This window comes from Dipodomys merriami, unplaced genomic scaffold (assembly GCF_024711535.1).
Source record: "Dipodomys merriami isolate MVZ:Mamm:240054 unplaced genomic scaffold, mDipMer1.0.p SCAF_42, whole genome shotgun sequence".
NCBI lineage: Eukaryota > Metazoa > Chordata > Mammalia > Rodentia > Heteromyidae > Dipodomys > Dipodomys merriami.
The window spans coordinates 3590045-3610011 of NW_027205826.1; the positions used below are offsets into that span (position 1 = coordinate 3590045).

At 44.1% G+C, this 19967-nt stretch overlaps 1 protein-coding gene across 4 annotated transcripts in view; it reads right to left on the reverse strand.

The window, feature by feature from the left end:
* Window positions 1-19967, reverse strand: part of Tex2 (testis expressed 2) — a 108530-nt gene that overhangs the window by 54503 nt on the left and 34060 nt on the right. For all 4 annotated transcript variants that reach the window (XM_069993084.1, XM_069993082.1, XM_069993083.1 and 1 more), the window contains one exon: window positions 2490-4140. In XM_069993084.1, the coding sequence (XP_069849185.1) occupies window positions 2490-4115 (1626 nt within the window). In that variant the 5' untranslated portion in view covers window positions 4116-4140. The remainder of the gene's footprint in view (window positions 1-2489; window positions 4141-19967) is intronic.

Consider the following 19967-nt stretch of genomic DNA (forward strand, 5'->3'; position numbering starts at 1 on the left):
GAGTTCAGGCCCCACGACCGCCCTCCCCCAAAAAAAGGTAAAGTGGGAGAGGAGGTGCACGTATGTGATATATGTCTTTATGCATGGAGATGTATTTAATGGTATCATTAATTAAGGTAATGATAACAAATCATTAGCTTCCTCCCTTTTACTACTGTGATATCCATTTTTTTTCTTTTTTGTAGTTCTGAGGTTTGAATTCAGGACCCTGAACTCTGCTAGGCAAGAATTCTACCACTTGAGCCATGCCCCTACAGTTCTAATTTTTTTTTTTAAATTTTATTTGAGAACATACTGTACAGAGGGGCTACAATTACATGGGCAGGATAATGCATACATTTCTTACCAAGCATTGCAGCCTCCTCCTTTGTTTACCCTTCACCTCCCTTCCCAGCCTCCCCCCTCCCCCCACCCAATTATACCCCCCCTCCCCCCCACCACACCGACATTGTAAAGTTGGTTTTGACATGACATTTTGTACTTCTCATTGTTGCAACAGGTCCACCTGAATCCTTAAACGACTTGTTTGTCCCCATCTCCTCAGTTCTAATTTTTTTGTTTTGAATATCCTGTATTCTTTAAACATTGACTGCTGCTTTTGAACAAAGAAAAAAGGATTATGAAATTATAAAACAAATAGCATTTTGAACCCTTACAGAATTATTTCCCTTGATTTCTTCTGGCTTTGTTTTTTGCAATATAGAGATTATGCTGCCACCTCTAGAATGTTCTAATTTAAGCAGAGGGAAGGAAAAGTCAATTAATTTGGAATTTGAAAAACTAATTGTTTAAAAAAGGCTAACAAGGTTCAAAACTGATTCACAAAAACCAATTTCTTTTAGGTATATCTCTTATAACACAAGGGCTTTGACGGCTCCAGACTTGAGCTTTCTGCAGAGGTATCAGCAGAGGCCCATTGAGCTCCAAATCTGCCTCTGTTATTTAATGAAATGTCAAGAAAACTTGAACAAATGGCCACCTCTCAGAACCCAAGTATCTGGGTATAAAATTGGAAACATCAAATGCCTATGGTTATGAAGTTGAATTAGACAACTTTTAACTTTTCTGATCCCATGCCCTGTCTGAAAAAACACACATAAAAAATGTGTGTGTGCACGAATCACTATATAAACCGTACTATGGATATGATGAAACAGACAACAACCATAAAATTTAAATATGCAATACAAACAGAAACTCAAATATATTTGTCCTGAGCCCTGCTGGATCATCTCAGGCGCTGGCAGACAGACATGCATAGACAGGTGATGTCTCTCTCCACTGTGCACAGACAAGAGAGTACAGCCAGCAAGGGCCACTAGCTGGCACTAATCTGCCTTTTCTTCCTTGCTTTCTATTACAATTTTGTGAGGATTTAACCCAACTTCAAGGTCTTGATTATTTAACCCTCACAGAGAAGGCCCTAACAGATCCTCGGCAAGTAGCAAATCCCTGGCAAACTTAAATAACTAATAGGAACTAGATATAAGTAAGAACTGGAGGGCTGGGATGTAGCTCAGTGGCAAAGCGCTTGCCTAGCAAGTGCAACGTCCTGGGTTCGATCCCCAGTACCAAAAAAGAAAAGACAAAAAAAATACAGTTAAAAAAAAAAAAGTAATCGCCTGTGAGAAAAAGCAGCTAATTCCCCTGATGGGGCCCCTGGAGCCTGGTGTAGTGGGAAAGTGCAGGTCTGGCTGGCGGGCTGGCCTGGTACTCTATGTTGGTTTGCGGGAGGAGCTGGGCTGAGATTACAGACAGATGCAACAGCTCCCCTACCTAAGCGCTCATTTCTTTGCGCCCATGTTCTGTAATAAAATCATGTGGATTCCTCAAAAAAAAAAAAAAAAGTAAGAACTGGATCAAAACACTACTTCCTCAAGCCATCTGGAAATCTTAGAAAAACATACTTCTGGCACAAAAAGCCTTTAATGATCAGCCAAAATAAGTGTTAAGTTTCTACAAGAAAGCTGTATGGGGGCTGGGAAGGTGGCTCAGTGGTAGAACGCTTGCCTTGCATGCCTGAGGCCCTGGGTTCGATTCCCCTGCACCACATAAGAAAAAAGAAAAAAGCCGGAAGTGGCGCTATGGCTCAAGTGGTAGAGCGCTAGCCTTTAGCTTAAGAGCTGAGGGACAGCACCCAGGCCAGAGTTCAGGCCCCACGACCGGACCCCCCCCCCCAAAAAAAAAAAAGCTGTATGATGGCTGGGTGCTGGTGGCTCACAGTTGTAATACTAGCTACTGAGGAGGCTGAGATCTGAGGACTGTGGTTCAAAGCCAGCCCAGGCAGGAAAGGCTGTGAGATTCTTATATCCAATTAACCACCAGAAAACCAGAAGTGGAGCTGTGGCTCAGGTGGAAGAGCGCTAGCTTTGAGCTGAAGAGCTCAGGATAGCACCAGGCCCAGAGTTCAAGCCCCACAACTGACCAAAAAAGAAAGAAAGAAAGATGTATGAGACCACATATACTTGATAGCAGCTAGAGAGGCCTACCTTTAGAATTTCAGGTTCTTTGATGTCCAGTGATCTTATATTCCAGTGTTGCAGAGTTTTATGTGACTTAGGATATTTATGAGCACTTGGTGGTGTAAAAAACCAAATCATGCAAATCGCAGTCATGAATCCAAGGCCAACTCCCAGAAAGAGTCCACTAATATAGTAGGGGAGGGGGAGGATGAGGTATGCATAGACACACATTACAAAGAAACCCAATGTCTTCACGGGTAATTCTACCTGTGTGTCCACCTCATCCTCACTGTCAAGATCTACACCATCATCCTCGAGCACCTCTGGCTTGAGAGGGATGTCTGGGGGCTTGTCAGCCCTCCCCTCCCCCTCAGTTTCCAGGTCAAAGTCTTCAGTGTACAGTTCACAGAACTCTTCATCCTCTTTGCTTACTAAGGCAGACAAGGAACATTTCTCAAGAACGAGAGAACTTGTCTTCAAACCTAAATCCTTCAAACTGCTTGCCTGGGAGCCTTTGGGTTCCACCTCTCTTGCGTGCTCTTCCGTGGACTTTGAGGGGTCACTCCTGGCAAGGCTGGAGTCATTCCCAGAACCATCCCCTTCCGAGTCACACTCCTCCTCCTTGATGCTGTAGTTGTTATTGCTTTCCAAGTGCCCGTTCAAACTGGACAGGTTGGAGAGTTCTGAAGCACTTGAAGATAAGGCTTTGGGCCTATGGCTGCCACTTTCTTCCCCAATAATTTTACTGAGGAGCTGAAAAGGTTCATATATGACTTCTGAAAGGCGTCGTTTAGTGTCTTCAATTTTTGCCTCCATCTCGGGCACTTTAAAAAAGGAGCGAGTATCAGAGGGAGAAGTCAGTGGAGAAGAAGGTGCAGTTTTGGAATCTCCACCTGTGTTTCGTGGCTGTGTGAACTGCTTGAACAGGTGCAAATTCAGTTTGGAGTCAGGAGGCTTATAGGACACAGAGTCAGGCTCCTGCCGGGAGGTGTCTGTGGACAGAGACTTGACTAATGTCTTCATCAAGTGCCTGTGCCTGGGGGTGTGTGGGGACTCTTTTGGCTCCACCTCAGTAGACAGGGATTTCACCAGGCTCATGAAGGGCTTTGCACTGGAAAGGGCGGAGGATGAGGCACTGGATGAAAGAACAGGAGACTTGGAAGGAGAAGACAGTGGGGAAGAGGAACTGGTTTTCTGCTCAGAAAGGGACGATACACTAGGAGAACTAGCTAAGGGCCCTGATGAAGAGGACCCTGGGGACAGAGCCAATGGCACTGTACTTAATACTTGTGCTGCCGGAGAAGGGGATTCCAGCAGCTTTACAGTGTTCTCGGAGACGGGCAAAATGGCAGGGGACTGGGACACAGACAGTCCATCTGCCAGGATGGCAGCAGGGCCCACGGTGTCATGGCCAACCTGGGGTTCAAGATAGAGGTCTTCCTTGGCTTCAAGGCCCGTTACAATGCTTTGGTCGTCCAGCCCCTCAAGGTATTCCCTGAACTCCTCCTCCTCTTCCTCCTCCTCCTCCCCAGATGCCGAGAAGTGAATGGCGATAGTGTCTCGGGACACAGACCTCTGCACATGCACTTTGGGGGCTGATGGTTTTGGCATGTCAATGGTTTTCTCTGCATGGCGACCATTCAGACTTGTCATTGCCGGCTTTGCAAGGACTCAGGCTCTGTGGAAACAGTGAGAAAAGCAGAGATCAGAGAGCAGCTTCTCCACAGGACACACTGCTGTTTGCCGGAGGAGCCTAAGATAAAGCTCAGTTAAAGTGTGATTATGCTTTTCCTTGGCAGATGTCCACTGTTTCTTCACTTCAGTGGGTTTAATGGTTTAATTTTCACTAGATGAATTCCAGTTAGTCATTCTCTCTTATGAGGAAACCACACACTAGTGTTACAAGTGACACACAATCTGTCTTACTTCCCAACATCTGAATAACCACTTCCTCTCTTTCACTAGCCCATTTCTACTAAATTCTCTATTGTTTAAAGTACTTAAGCAATAGATGCTACCAGAAGTCCAACAGGATATAATGTGCTTCCTGGTAATTTTCAGGATACTATACAAAAAGGTGCACCAGTGGTCTTCTAGTTATAAAGTTAACCCAAGAGGGATTCTACTTCCTTGGTAGTGTTCACAGCCATTCAAATGATTTGCCTTACTTCTCCCTCCAGCACTAGTACTATCTTGCCACTACAAATAAGAGGTGAAATGTCCAAGTGGGGAGGTCAGTAAAATTAACCGCATGACTATGACCTGTTGGCTTCTTTATTCTCTTAACTGGTAGGTACTAGAAAGCCAGGGTGTTGAGGATCGCAGTTCAAAGCCAGCCCAGGCAGAAAAGGCCCCACAAAACTCTTCTCTAATTAACCACTCAAAAACCAGAAGTGGTGCTATAGCTCAAGTGGTAGAGTATTAGCCTTGAGCACAAAGAGTCTCAGAGACAGCACCCAGAACCCAAGTTCAAACCCAACAATCAAAAACAACAACAACAAACAAACGTGGAACGGAGTTTACATCAAAAGAGGTAAGACACAGAGAACATTCAGGAGTTCTGAAGAAGGCAAGATCTGTGTGTGACACAGGACATCCACTTAGTCCTCTAAACTGATGGGTAAGGGGAAGTGAATGGGCATGATTAGGAAGGAAAGGACAGGCCATGAAGACCAGTGTGGGCTAGATCCATCTATAATCCCATATATATATATATATATATATATATATATATATATATATATATATATATATATATATATAATGAATAGGTATTCATGATGCAAAGACCTGAGGATTGTAGTGTGAAGCCATCTCACGCAGGAAAGCACATGAGACTTATTTCCAATTAATCAGCTAGAGCTGGAGCTGTGATTCAAGTGATAGAGCACTAGCCTTGAGGAAAAGCTCAGAGACAGCGCCCAGGCCCTGAATTCAAGCCCAGTACCAGCACACACAAAAATATGAATAAATAAGGCATCATGGCCCAGGGAAAACAGCACCTGCCTTGGGGCCAGGCAACAGGGTGTTTGGTACTTGCTCTCTGACTCTGGAAGAGGCCTGAACAAGCATCTTAAGCTGGAAAATCAGGGAACTGGGGTCCTTTCTAAATCTAAAGCCCAACAGGTTTATGTTTACAGGTGATTATACACAACTTCACACTATATAGTAACAGGTAATCTACCTCCACAGGCCATCAACATGATGCTGCTAATTTTTTCCTTCAATCTGAAGCGCTCTGTACAGTTAAGTCTTCAGTCAAATATTCCTAGAGAATATAGCAAACCTGCAGGGAAGGGTAGAAAACGATCCTGGAACACAAAAAAGTGCAAATTCTCCAAGGATGACAAGATCTCGAGTGCCAGGGCTGACACAAGATGGGCACATCTGAAATGACACATTCTCAGTGTCAAATCCTTGAGAGAAATTACTTTCACCAAAACTTTCCAAGAGTTTTGCTTGGGTTATTCAGGATCCTTTTATCTCAGGTGAATTTGGGGAAAGGGAAGGATCTCATCAAGCACGCAAAACCATTTATGTCCAGGAACTGGCAGCAGCCAGAAAAAAAAACACAGGCTCTGGTCCAGAATGATTCCTGTTATCCGTACACCAACAAGTTTGTAGGTTTACAAAGAAGAACTATGCCAGGAGTAACAGGATTTTCATTTAGCTGCCATCTAGCTTTACAAGGGTCATTTTAAAAGAAAAGTATAGAGGTAATTTAAAATGAAAATTGGTCCTTGATAATTCTCAGCAAGTTGCTTTAACAGCAGACTGGACAGTGCATTAGGCTCTGTTTTCTAAGGCTGCTGCAAGGGGTACAGTGGCTGCCCAGTGAAAGTAGCTGTGTAAAAGTCAAGTACAAAGTATACAGTTCTGAATTTGATCAGCGTAAGCTGGTCCACTGGGAAGTAAGGCAAGAGTGGAGAGGACTGACTGAGGTGGGTGGGCTGGGAATCAAGGGGAAGTCAGGTCCAGCCCAAGGTCATAACATGAAAACAACAACAACCAAAAAAAAACCATAGAGAGCATCCACTGCTGAGACTGTAGTCTCAGCAGTCAGGCTGGGCCCCAAAGGGAAAAGCTGGCATTTGTGTAGAGCCCAGGACAGGCCTATTTGCCCAATCCCCTTCCACACAGAAAGGAGGCCCCTGACCTGCCAGTTAAAAGGGATCTCTGAGCCAGGAGCCAGTGGTTCATGCCTATAATCTTAGCTACTCATGAGGCAGAGATCTGAGGACTGTGGTTCCAAGCCAGCCTGGGCAGGAAAATCCGTAAGACTCTTAACTCCAATTAATCACAGCAAAACCTGGAAATTGCGCTGGGGTTCAAGTGGTAGAGTGCTAACAAAAGGAGCTCAGGGACAGTGTCCAGAGTTCAAGGCCCAGGACCAGCAAAATTAAAAAAAAAAAAGGGGGGGAGGGGGGACTTCTGTTGATCCCCATACCAGCCAGACTGCCTATGTTGGCCAACATGGTCTCAGGTGGGCCCCATGGAGAGGGGATACCTGGCCGCCAGTAGGGAGAAGACAGTCTGGCTCACGGTCAAAAAGGAAATGATCTCCAGTCCTTAAGTAGCAGCTTCAGAGGTTCATAATCAACATTCTCCAATCCACACCTCCCCAGTCTCTAGTGTGAGACTAGGGCATCACTCACTACCCACCCTCCCTGTCTGCCTCCCTCCTTCCCTGCCTTTTTTCCCTACTGATGTTTAAACAGGGTCTTGCACTTGCTGGCTGGCACTTTACCACTTGAAGCACTCTGCTAGTTCTTTTCTGTTGAGGTGATTTCTTGGAAGATCTCATGTTTTTTGTTTGTTTTTTAAATAAGTATTTTATTGTGAAAATACTGGACAGAGGGGTTACAATTACATGGGCAAAGTAATGAGTGCATTTCTTATCAAGCATTGTTGCCTCCTCCTTTGTTTCCCCTTCCCATCCCTTCCCACCCCCTGGGTCTCATGTTTTTACCCAGGGCTGGCATGGATCATGATCCCCCTGCATAGCTGACGTTATATATGTGAGCCATGGAATCTGGCTGGTATTCTCAAAGGTATTCTCTTCCTCCTCTTCCTCCTCACTCCTTCTTGAGGGTACTGGGGTTTGAATCTGGGGCATACAGCTTGCTAGTCAGGAGCTCTATCATTGAGCCACACCTCTAGCCCCACACTGGTACTTTTTTTTTTTTTTTTTTTTTTGGGTTGGTCATAGGACTTGATCTCTGTACCTAGGCACTGTCTCTGAACTCTTCACCTCAAGGCAAGCGCTCTATCACTTGAGCCACAGAGCCACTTCTGGTTTTCTGGTGGTTAAATGGAGATTATAGTCTCATGGGCTTTCCTGTCCCGGCTAGCTCTGAACCATGACCCTCAGATTTCAGCCTCCTGAGTAGCTAGGATTATAGGCATGAGCTACAGGTGCCAAGCTCCCACTGGTATTTTTTAAATGCAAGAAAACCTCTGGCCTCTGCCAATCACATAAACTGAGATTAGACTAGACACACAAAGACTACTTCTAGACAAAAATCACTGCATAATTTGCTGTACTAGAACCAGAGTCCATGGTTGGGGCTCTAGACAACCTATCTGGTGGTCTCCCCCAGGCCCTCTCCTTCCTTCTGTGTTCCTAATGGCAGACTGAAAAGGCCAATAGAGACTCTCCCCTCAGCCGATCACAGCCTTGTAGGACAGCAAGGCCCAGAAGAAAGTCAAGTGACAACCCAGAAGATGACGTGGTCTGTACAATGGCATACCACTGACTTGAGTGTCAGGTCCAGACACCATTCTCGCAGTAACAAGCTTCCTCCTCAGGTAGAAAACAGAGACATGCTCTTTACTCCTGCTGTGCCCTGGTCATGGTACCCACCATCTGACCCTAGTCACAGATGGCTCCCAGTGAGCTAAGAGCTGGGTTTTCAACTAGTAGCATGTGACCAGCTGGATTGAGAAATGAAGGGTTTCATTATCCATCCAACAATCTAGCACTATAAAAAATAATGAGCCTCCTGCCCTCGCCTACCAAAACTCAATCATGTCCAGGCTCAGAAAAACTGATGACCTTTCTCATCCCTCAGGAACTGAAATGCCAGCACAGGAAATTTTCTACCTAACAGATTTCATTTTTACAAAGCCACTGGCAGAGGGCTGGGAAGGTGGCTCAGTGGTAGAGTGCTTGCCTTGCATGCATGAGGCCCTGGGTTCAATTCCTCAGCACCACATAAGCAAAAAGAAAAAAGCCGGAAGTGGCGCTGTGGCTCAAGTGGTAGAGCGCTAGCCTTGAGCTGAAGGACAGCGCCCAGGCCCAGAGTTCAGGCCCCACGATTGGACCCCCCCAAAAACACAAAGCCACTGGCAGACCACAGGCCTTGGAGCCTAAAACTCACCCTTATATCATATCTTATGAGGAGGGTCCAAAGCTCACACTGTCTGTGTGCTTCCCTGGGGACAATTTCCTATTACAGATATGTTGAAGCAAAAGTCTGACATAATCACAATGGTGCTACAGATTAAGCATGTTTAGGCACAGAAGGGAGAGAGGTAGCAGAAGCAATGTAGAGAAACAAGCGTGGCAGGCTGGGAAGGTAGCTCAGTGGTAGAGCGCCTGCCTTGCATGCATGAGGCCCTGGGTTCGATTCCTCAGCAACACATAAGCAGGAAAAATAAAAGCCGGAGTGTTTCTGTGGCTCAAGTGGTAGAGCGCTAGCCTTGAGCTGAAGAGCTGAGGGATAGCAGCACCCAGGCCCAGAGTTCAGGCCCCATGACCGGACACAAAAAAATAAATAAATAAATAATAAAAAATTAAAAAATTAAAAAAAGAAACAAGCCTGGTGTCTGGGAAGGCAAGTTTCATTATCAGGCCCACAGTCCTGTTGCAAACAACAATGATAACTAAAAAGTAAAATTATTTCTATCTCTATCTATATATTCTGAAAAGTTGAAAAGTTCTGGTGCTTCCACAATTGAGTAAGGACTAAGCACGCTAAAATTTAGGAAAACAGAAACCCAGAGATATGGGTCCTTCCTCAGCAGAAATCAGAGTCTAGGGCTAGTTTAGGTAAAGCGTTAACCAGACTCACACAGTAAGTACTAAGGGACTGCAAAGGGCTTCATCTACCCAGGACCAGGTGAGCCAGAAACAAACCAGCCTTCATGCGGATCAGAGACCCAGGTTTGCAGATTCTAAAAAAGTCAGGAACCTCCATCACGGAGTTATTACGCCAGGAATACCCTCAAAAGCCTGGCAGAAGAGGTGAACACTACAGTACTGCCCAAGAACCAGGCCTCAAGCTATTCTACAAACATTCTCCATGATAAAAAATAACATAACCAAAGGCAAGAAGCAGACAAAGACTAAGACTAAGGACCAGTAGAGCTGAGGGACAGCGCCCAGGCCCAGAGTTCAAGCCCTACAACTGTCCCCCCCAAAAAAAAGGAGCTCTAGGACTCACACTCCCTTTGGAATAGGAGAGTTCCCTTCACTAAAGGGTATTATGGAAAAGCCTTAAGTTAAAAGGAAAACTAGAAAACAAGCAAAGAAAACATCTGGCTTATTTTCCAGGATCAAAACTTGTCACCTCAAGTAAAAGAATGAAGTTGGATCATATAAAAAAAAATTAACTCAAAAACACCAAGCACAGGTGCTCACATGTGTAATCATAGCTATTCAGGAGGCTGAGATCTGAGGATTGTGGTTCAAAGCCAGCCTGAGCAGGAAAGTCCCTGAGACTCTAATTAAAAAGCTAGAAGTAGAGCTATGGCTCCAATGGCAGAGCTCTAGCCTTGAGTACAAAAGCTCAAGGACAGGGCCCAGGCTGAGTTCAAGCCCCAGGACTGGCAGGTGCACATACGCACGCGCGCGCGTGCGTGCACGCACGCACGCACGCACCCACACACCACCACCACCACCACCACCACCACCATAATGAACCAAAGATTGAAACATAAGACCTAACACCCAGAGAGAGACAGACAGAGAGAGACACAGAGAGAGAGAGAATATATAGAAGAGAGGTAGAGATGAAAATAATGCAGGAGCTTCAGAACAAGGATTTTTTTGGCTATGATACCCAAAGCACAAGAAACAAAAGTAAAATTCAGTAAAAACAGACTGCCCCAATTTAATCTGCTACACATCAAAGAGCACAATCAACAGTGTAAACCAGGAGTCTATGGAACAAAGGAAAATATTCAAAATTCAACATGTCTGATAAGAGGTTTAATATCAAGAATATACAAAGAATTCTTAAAATTCAACCAAAAAAAAAAAAAAGCAAAGGATTTAAGTAAACATTTCTCCAACGAAGATATCCAAATAGCCAACACACATATGGAAAGATGCTCAACATCCCAAATTATTAGGGAAGTGAAAATTAAAACCACAATGAGATACCAACTTATACTCAATGGCATGGCTGCGCATCAGAACAGAAAAGATGTGTTGGCCATGATATAGAAATTACCACCTTTATGCCATGTTGGTGAGACTGCATAATGCTAAGATACAATGGAGACTCTAATATGGAGGCTCCTCAAAAACTCAGATACAAAACTGACCTATGATCCTGCAATCCCACTTTTGGGTATTTACCCCAGAGAAATGAAAACAAAGGCATTTATGTTCATACAAGAGATAGAAGCAATGCAAGTGTCTATTGCCAGATGAATGAATAAACAAAATGTGATGCACATAGACAATGGGTTATTATTCAGTCTTAAAAAGGAAGACATCAAATCTCATGCAAAAAAAAAGATTAAACTTGAGGATATTATGCTAAGTGAAAGAAGCTACTAACACAAAATCAATACTCTATGATTCTACATACATAAGGTCTCTGAAGCAAAATAGGTTGCTGTTACCGGGGCTGGCTAGAAAGAAATGAGGAAGTATTACTTAACAGATATAGCGTTTCCATTATGTAAGATAAAGGTTCCAGAGACTGGTTGTATAATAATGTAAATAAACTTAACACTATTAAAAATGGCTAATGCTGGGTGCCAGTGGCTCATACTCAGGAGGCGGAGATCTGAGGATCCCAGTTTGAAGCTAGCCCAAGCAAATAAAACCAAGAGACTGTTAATTCCAGTTAACAAGCCAGCAAAAAGCCACAAGTGGAAGTGTGGCTCAACTAGTAATATGCTAGACTTGAGCAAAAAAGCTTAGGAAACAAGTTCAAGCCCAGGATCAGCACAAGAAAACAAACGATGGGCTGGGAAGGTGGCTCAGTGGTAGAGCACTTGCCTTGCATGCCTGAGGCCCTGGGTTCAATTCCTCAGCACCACATACGCAAAAAAGAAAAAAGCCAGAAGTGGTGCTGTGGCTCAAGTGGTAGAGTGCTAGTCTGGTGAGCTGAAAAGCTGAGATACAGCGCCCAGGCCCAGAGTTCAGGCCCCACAACCGGACCCAAAAAAAGAAAAAGAAAAAGAAAAAGAAAAAGAAAACTAAAACAAACACCAAAAAAAACTCTCCAAGATTCTTTTTTATTTTTTGGTGGAACTGGAGGTTTGAGCTCAGGGCCTTGTACTCTACCACTTGAACCATCCAGCCCTTTTTACTTTAGGTTATTTTTCAGATAGGGTCTCACTTTTGAGGCCTATTAGGTAGCTGGGATGACAGGTGTATGCCACCACACAAGCTTATTGTTTTGAGACAGGATCTTGCTAACTTTTGTCTAGGCTGGCCTCAAACCACAATTCTCCTAAGCCCTGCCTCCTGAGTATCTGGGACTTATAGGCATGATCTCTTGTGTCCAGCACCAAAAAAAAAAAAAAAAAAAAAAGATTTTATATGTATATGTAGAAATATCACAATGAAATCCTTCTGTTTAACACACAAATATAAAATTTTATGTGTATTTAAATTTTTGTTCTGTGTGCAAAAAATAACTTTTAAGTTGGTCCTTTAAAACCTAAAATGAAATAAATAATTTACCCCAGTTAAAGCAATTGCATTTTTAAAATCCTCACATTATTCTCCAGTGTTTACATTTCGGTGTGGTTCTACAATAACAGCTATACATTTAGAGGAAAGAACAAAAAAATTAAGCCAAGTGCTCAGCTAAGCTGGGCCTTGGCAGAAATGCCTCCAGGAAGCAGTACGTGAAGGCCTTGCTGAAGATCTTCACCATGCTTTTCCATCAAAGACACCCATTTCTTGCTTTGATTAAGAAACCCTCAAATATGAGTTTGTTGCTCCAGGACTTCTGTAGGATTCTGTTCTATTCCATCTATAAATAAGAACTAAATCAATGGCTTCCATCTAGGGAGCAAAACAAAGGCTGCAGAGCCAATTGCTCTCCCTCTCACAAGCTCCACAAGCCGTCCACTCACTGGAGGCAGAAAATGCCATAACATCAAGGAGACTTGTTTAATTTCCACATCTACAGAAGGTTATCATCACTAATGAAGCCATGAAAAGCCAATCAACAACAAATCAGACTGTACAAGAAAAATGATGAACTATTTCAAGACTGGGTTTTGGCATTTATTAACTTAGAGCTAATAATCTCTCTAAATCTGGTGGGGGTTTTCTTTGGTATAATTTTCTGATAACTTCCTTTCATACCTCCCAGCTGTACCTGACACAGATCCATAAAAAGAAGGTGGTTCCTTCCTGGTCATTACTGAATTCCACTTTTAAATTCCTGCTCCACTTCCACTTTTTGAGGAATGTCCTAAGTTTCTTTTCTTCAAGGTCATAAGTTAAATTCTTTGTTTCTGTAAAATTTAGCCTGTTAGACATGTGCTACCTCTGAACAGGCTTGTACTTTATATCTACAAGGACCATCTGGAATCCTGGGTTGTGACGGTCTATAGTTTTAATTCAAATTTCTTTTGGTAGAAGGAAAAGGGAAAGCTGCATTCTGTTGCCCAGGATGCCTTAACACCTCATATCTGTGCATTTTAAAATAGGCCTTTTTGTTAAAATGGAGGAAGGAGGCGTTAAGACTTTTTTTTTGGTCTGCTTTGATGATGCACAGAAAACAGTGAATCTGCTCAATACCAACCATCCTAGGAAGGTCTGACTTAGTTTAAAAGTTGCAAGTACATCTTAATAGCTATGTCTTGATTCACTTAAAGTCAATGAAACAGCTGAACTACAGCAGTCACTGTAATCTATTATTACTGGAGCTCCCAAACAAAACTCAATATTGACAGCCTAGATAATGGAACAGCTCTAGCCTCAGTTTCATTTAAAGAAAAGGACAAAACTTCTTTCTTCAGCACAGGCACTCAGACATCGATAGTTTAACTCAGAGCACTCTTTCTGCATTGCTTATGCAGGACCCTACTGGACCTCTGTCACCAGCACACAGCAAGAATTGCAGAGCCACTAATAAACTAGCAGCCCTACTTCTGCCACATTCACCAGAATTAATTTGAAAGCACCAACATAACTTGAATTTTTCTTTATAGATCGCTAGATGGTTCTAATAATGAAGTCAATGAGAAACTTTTTTTTTGAGGGGGGAGGGAGGTATATGTCAGTCTAGGACTTGAACTCATGCCTGGATGCTGTCCCTGAGTTTCATCTGCTCAAGGCTAGTGTCCCACCACTTGAGCCACAGCTCTACTTCTGGCTTTTTTGGTAGTTTTAGTGGAGTCTCACAGGAATTTTTCTGCCTGGGCTGGCTTTGAACCCCAGTCCTGAGATCCCAGCCTTCTGAGTAGCTATGATTATAGGTGTGAGTCACCAGAAACCAGTTCACTTTTTGGGGGGGGTAGAGAGGTAGTTGGTCATAGGATGTGAACTCAGGGTCTGGGTGCTGTCCCTGAGCTTTCTTGCTTAAGGCTAGCACCCTACCACTATGAGCCACAGCTCCACTTCCGGTTTTTGAGTGGTTGATTCGAGATAAGAATCTCACAGGGACTTTTCTGCCCAGGCTGGCTTTGAACCACAATCCGTAGATCTCAGCCTCCTGAGATCTCACAAACATGAGCTATCGGCACGTGGCTGAAGGGCATTAAAAGACTTAACTTGATATAGGGTAAAATCGGCTACGTATAATCTTTTCTTTTTTAAATTTATTTTTATTGTAAAGGTGATATACAGAGAGGTTATAGTTACATAGGTCAGGAAATGAGTACATTTCTTCTTGAACACTTAAGTACAATCTTATACTAGAATTTTCTTTATAGACAGAAATCGGCAGCTCAAACACAGTAATTTCTGGAAAAAAAAAAATTTAACTATTTTGTGATCCTAGGGTATAAAGTCAGGGATTCACACTCACTAGACAGAGGATCTACTTACTGCTTGAACCACATCCCCAGCCCTTTTTGCTCTGGTTATTTTTGCCATAGGGTCTTATCCTCCTATTTTACATTTCCCACCACAGCTAAGATGAAAGGGGCATCCCACCTCAGTAGCTAGTTGAGAAGGGATCTCATAAACTTTTTGACAAGACTGATCTCAAACTGCAATTCTCCCAATCTGTACCTCCTGAGTAGCTCGGACTTCGGACGCAAGCAAATGAAAAAGTTGAAATCTGAGTTTGTGCATGTGAATGCACGTATGTATGCGTGAGTGGGGGAAAGCAGTGGTTATAAGAGTAAAACCAAAGTGATGGTGACAAGGTGAGAGAAGGCATGGTGGAGAACATCCTGGAGGCCACGCTGAAGGCTGGCCCTGGCAAGCTTAACAAGCTCACTGGCAGACCGAGAATGAGAACACTGATAAAGGGAGGACAAGAAATCTAAGGGCATAATCAAAATCTGCAAGGTCAGAAGCTACTGTGCTCTGTATAAGAGGTACAGCCCTGACTTGGCTAGTCAGCCACTCTGTGGTTCTGACAACTACTTACTTGTAAATAAACCCTGAAAGGGATCACAGCCCAACCAATTCTCCCACTGTTTAGACTGTGCCAAGAAAGGACTTGAACTGAGGACAGCCTAGTGACAGTCATGGGACCCAAGCATGAGATTCTGATACTTGCTCTGAAATAGACATAGTGATCATGACCTATGACATAGCAAGTGAGCCTGAGGTGGCAGAGGCAGACTCTGCAAGAAGGACCAATATCTTCAAATGGCAGTGAGGGGTTCATTCACTTCACCATCTTGAGCAGTAAATGGAGGAATTGTCTTCAAGGAATTCTCCATAAGGCTCTCAATTCTGCCAAAGTAGACCATGCTTGGAGTCCAACTCTCCCATTTTGCACCAAGAAATCCTTGGAAGCTGTTAAAGTCAAGCACAAGAAACCAAGTGTATTTCAGCTGACTAACTTGCCTAAAATAATGAAGTCAAAGTACTTTTCAAATAGCTCATCTCACGTTAACAAATACTTGCTGGCCTTCCACACTGTATCTTGTTTGGCTCAGCTGTGAAACAGCTGGACATGGTCTGGTCCTAGGTGAAGGGCTGACTCTATTAGAATGAGATGCAGATAAGCAGTACTATATGCTAAAGCAACCAAGGATACCTGTCAATCTGGCCTGGTCAAGCATCCCACATCCTTCCCCGCAACTGCCCAACTGCATACAGGTGGCTCTGTCCTGGCCATGACAGAGGCAGAACTCACATAGGGCCTGAGTCATTTGTGCTCTATTCCTGGGAAGTCTTAACGAATCCATCTTATAGAAGGGTGTTCCCTGGGACTCCCAATAGCCTACAGCAAGAACTCTACCTACCCTGTGTTTTAATACTTATCTTCCCAACTTTACCTCACATTAATAAGTGTTTGTGAGGATTAAGATAGAAGGTAGCTAGATTTCTGAAATGAGGTGACAACGAAAGAGGCAATATTACTGCCCAAAACACCTGGTTAAAAGCTCTAACTGGCCCCTTTGGCCATGTGGCCTCCACCATGAACAGCACAGTTCAGAATAAATAAACTTCTCCTGCCTGAATACTGTGTGGTGTTCTCTTTATCGGCTACCTAATTAAAGCTACCTATTTACCTTACATATGGTGCTATGATAGGGAGGGGTTTTTGAGTCAGGAATGGCACAATTCCTTCCACTTTTTCCCATTCCTGATCACCCTCTTTTCCGGGAACCGAACTGCCATGTGACACCATGCAAGACTTTTCACCAATACCACTGCTGGCCTTCACATCCACATCCACACCACTTCTCTACACTGGTGAAACTACTCTTTACAGGTTCTCTGCTGCTCAGTCTCTTTCCACATGTGGCGCCATGCCCATAGGGAGTTCCCACAGCCTTTAGCCAAAAGGCCAGTCACCTCCAGAGCCAAGGACACTTGGTTTTGGGGGCTTGGTCATTTCTCTTTAGAGGACCCTGGGAGAAGTCAGGATGCAGCTTCTGCCTGGTCAGCTCTCCTTCACTCACCACACTGATTCTCTCCTGCACTTGTAATGGGGTGCTGTGAGTTATGCCCAAGCCGGGAAACCCCCTTTTAAATGCCTCCTGCGCTCCCTGGAAAGCCAGAGCGCTGAATTTTTTATGCCATTGTCAGATCTAGACAGTTTTTGCCACTGCAATGGTAAATGGTCAGAAGTCTATTTTACTTTGAGGCTCCCTTTGCTCTCTCTCTGCCAGTCATGTCCAACTTTCCCTGTCTCTCTCCCTCTTCCTCTTTTCTCCAACCTTTTGTCTTGTGCCCTCAAGAGTACACTGCAGGCTGGGTCCCGAGGACCTCCCTCAACATTCCCTCACAAAACCTAGCCATTCTAGGTTTGAAAATGGTCCATATGTTTTCCATATGTTCAGGTTTTCTTGGCCTGTCCTCTGCCTCACTAAGCCCTTTCCAGCTATCTCCTCTAGAAAGGTAACTTTCCTTATCTTATAGTTCAACCTCTCCCTTTCTCATATTTCTCTCTTTCTCTCTCTCTCTCTCTCTCTCTCTCTCTCTCTTTCTCTCTCTCTCTCTCTCTTTCCTTGAGAGCACCCATACTCTGTTAGAGGGTACCCCCTTCCTTTCTGCTTGTTTGCCTGTCTGCTTGCTCGCTTATTCAATAAAGCTCCACCAAGTTTTCTTACCATAGGAAAAAAAAAAGCTCCAACTGAAATTAAACAGGTCCAGCTTCACACCCTAGCTCCAAGGCTTGTCAGCATGTGACCCTAGACAAGTTCCTGCCAAAAGCCTTTACTCTAGGGGATGTAACAATGCCTACCTCCCAAGGGCTGCTGGGAGAATTAAGAATAACACTGAACAGACAAGAGCTCTTATTATTATTGGCTTCGGCCTCAGGCCTGAGTACATCTTTTTCATCTGAGCTGACTGAGCCATTGGACTCCTCCTGGGTGTGTTATCAAAGACCAACAAGCCAGCTAGTCTCCAACCAGTCTCCAACCTTCTCCAGTAAGGAGGAGACTGATCTGGCTGGCTGATGTTACCTTTAGCTCAGACAGATGTGAGGATTGAGAATGACAAGCTCAAGGACAATGTAGAACCATGGAAAAACTTACACACTGAAATATCAATAAAAGAGAACTTAGCCTGGTGCTGGTAGCTCACACCTATAATCCTAGCTACTCAGAAGGCTGAGATCTTAGGGGGTGCTGGTAGCTCACACCTGTAATCCTAGCTACTCAGAAGGCTGAGATCTGAGGATCGTGGTTCAAAGCAAGACTAGGCAGGAAAGTCTGTGAGACTCTTTTTTTTTTTTTTGGTCCGGTCGTGGGGCCTGTACTCTGGGCCTGGGCGCTGTCCCTCAGCTCTTCAGCTCAAGGCTAGCGCTCTACCACTTGAGCCACAGCACCACTTCCGGCGTTTTTCTTTTTGCTTATGTGGTGCTGAGGAATCGAACCCAGGGCCTCAGGCATGCAAGGCAAGCGCTCTACCACTGAGCCATCTTCCCAGCCCTGTGAGACTCTAAACCACCAGAAAAAAACAGAAGTGCCCTTGTGGCTCAAGTGGTAGAGCACTAGTCTTGAACTGAAAACCTAAGGGAAGTGCCCAGGCCCAGATTTTAAGCCCCACAACTGACAAAAAGAAAGAGAGAGAGAGAGACAGAGACAGAGAGAGAGACAGAGACAGAGAGAGAGGAGAAACAGAGAGAGAGAGAGAGACAGACAGACAGAGAGAGAGACAGAGAGAGAGAGAGAGAACAACAACTTGGGATGGTGTGTATTTACCAACAACCACCAATAAAAAGAATATAATCCATGGGACCCTATGTTATAAGAAGACTAAGTAAAACATCATTTGCTGTCCAAGTTATCTTCACTTTCAGCACAAAGTTGGTTAAGGATCATTTTTAAAGGAGAACACTGGATGAGATGTATAATCACATCAACCTCTTTTTTTGTCCCCTCTCCATGAGGGCTACATAGTTGTAAGATTCTAACAACGTCTAGCCGTGAAACAGAAGTCAGAAACCTGGATGGTTTGAGTACCTTTAGTGTCCTTATCCTCAGTAAACATGTCTGAAAGGATCAAAACAGGCCTCAGACTCCCAAGGGTTCCTTCACAGATACCAGGTCATTACAAGGAGCCTAAGTCAGCATCACCTGATGACAAGTAAGTGATCATCCCTAGTTATCAAAGGAAAGTTGTACCAGATCCTAGGAGATGTCTTCAACATAAAGATTATACATCTATCCTATTCCATTTTAGAGATTATAAGACCAATGATTTGAAAACAATTCCCTAGTAATCCAACACACTATACCTCCCTTTCTCATTCCCTCCCTCCCTCCTTTCCTCCTTCCCCCCTCCCCCAATGGCCATCATTGAATTCAAACTCATCAGTCTAGCTGGGTACCAGTGGCTCATGTCTATAACCCTAGCTACCCAGGAAGTTGATATCTGAGAATTATGAGCACACACACGCGCATATACATACACACACACACACACACACACACACACACACACACACACACACACACACACACACACACACACACACACACACACACACACACAGAGATTGCAATAGAATTCAGGAACTCAGTAGGAGGCACAGTACCAGCTATTCCTAGGCACTAGTGACTGGATAATCCGGTCTACACCCACACTCAAAAGCAACACTCAGAGCCTGTTACTTTGTAACTGGCTATTATACTGTAAGGAATACAGTACCTCCATCCAGGTCAACCAGTCAACTACCTCCAATATTTTATTTAGTCTGTTTATTTTAATTAGTATTTTTTGGAGCCAGAACTAGGGCTTGAATTCAAGACCTTGCACTCTCACTTAGCTTTTTCTACTCAAGGTTGGCACTTTACCCCTCAACCCTCATCTCCATTTTTTCTTTTTTTTTTTGCGCTGGTCCTGGGGCTTGAACTCAGTGCCTGGGTACTTGCTACCCTGAGCTTTTTGCTCAAGGTTAGAGCTCTAATACTATGAGCCACAGCTCCACTTCTGGCTTCTTCGGTAGTTTTCTTTATAAGAGTCTTGCTGGGGCTGGGAGGGTGGCTCAGTGGTAGAGTGTTTGCATGAGGTCCTGGGTTCGATTCCCCAGCACCACATAAACAAAAAGAAAAAAAACGCCGGAAGTGGCGCTGTGGCTCAAAGTGGTAGAGCGCTAGCTTTGAGTTGAAGAGCTGAGAGACAGCGCCCAGGCCCAGAGTACAGGTCCCATGACCGGACCCCCCCCCCCC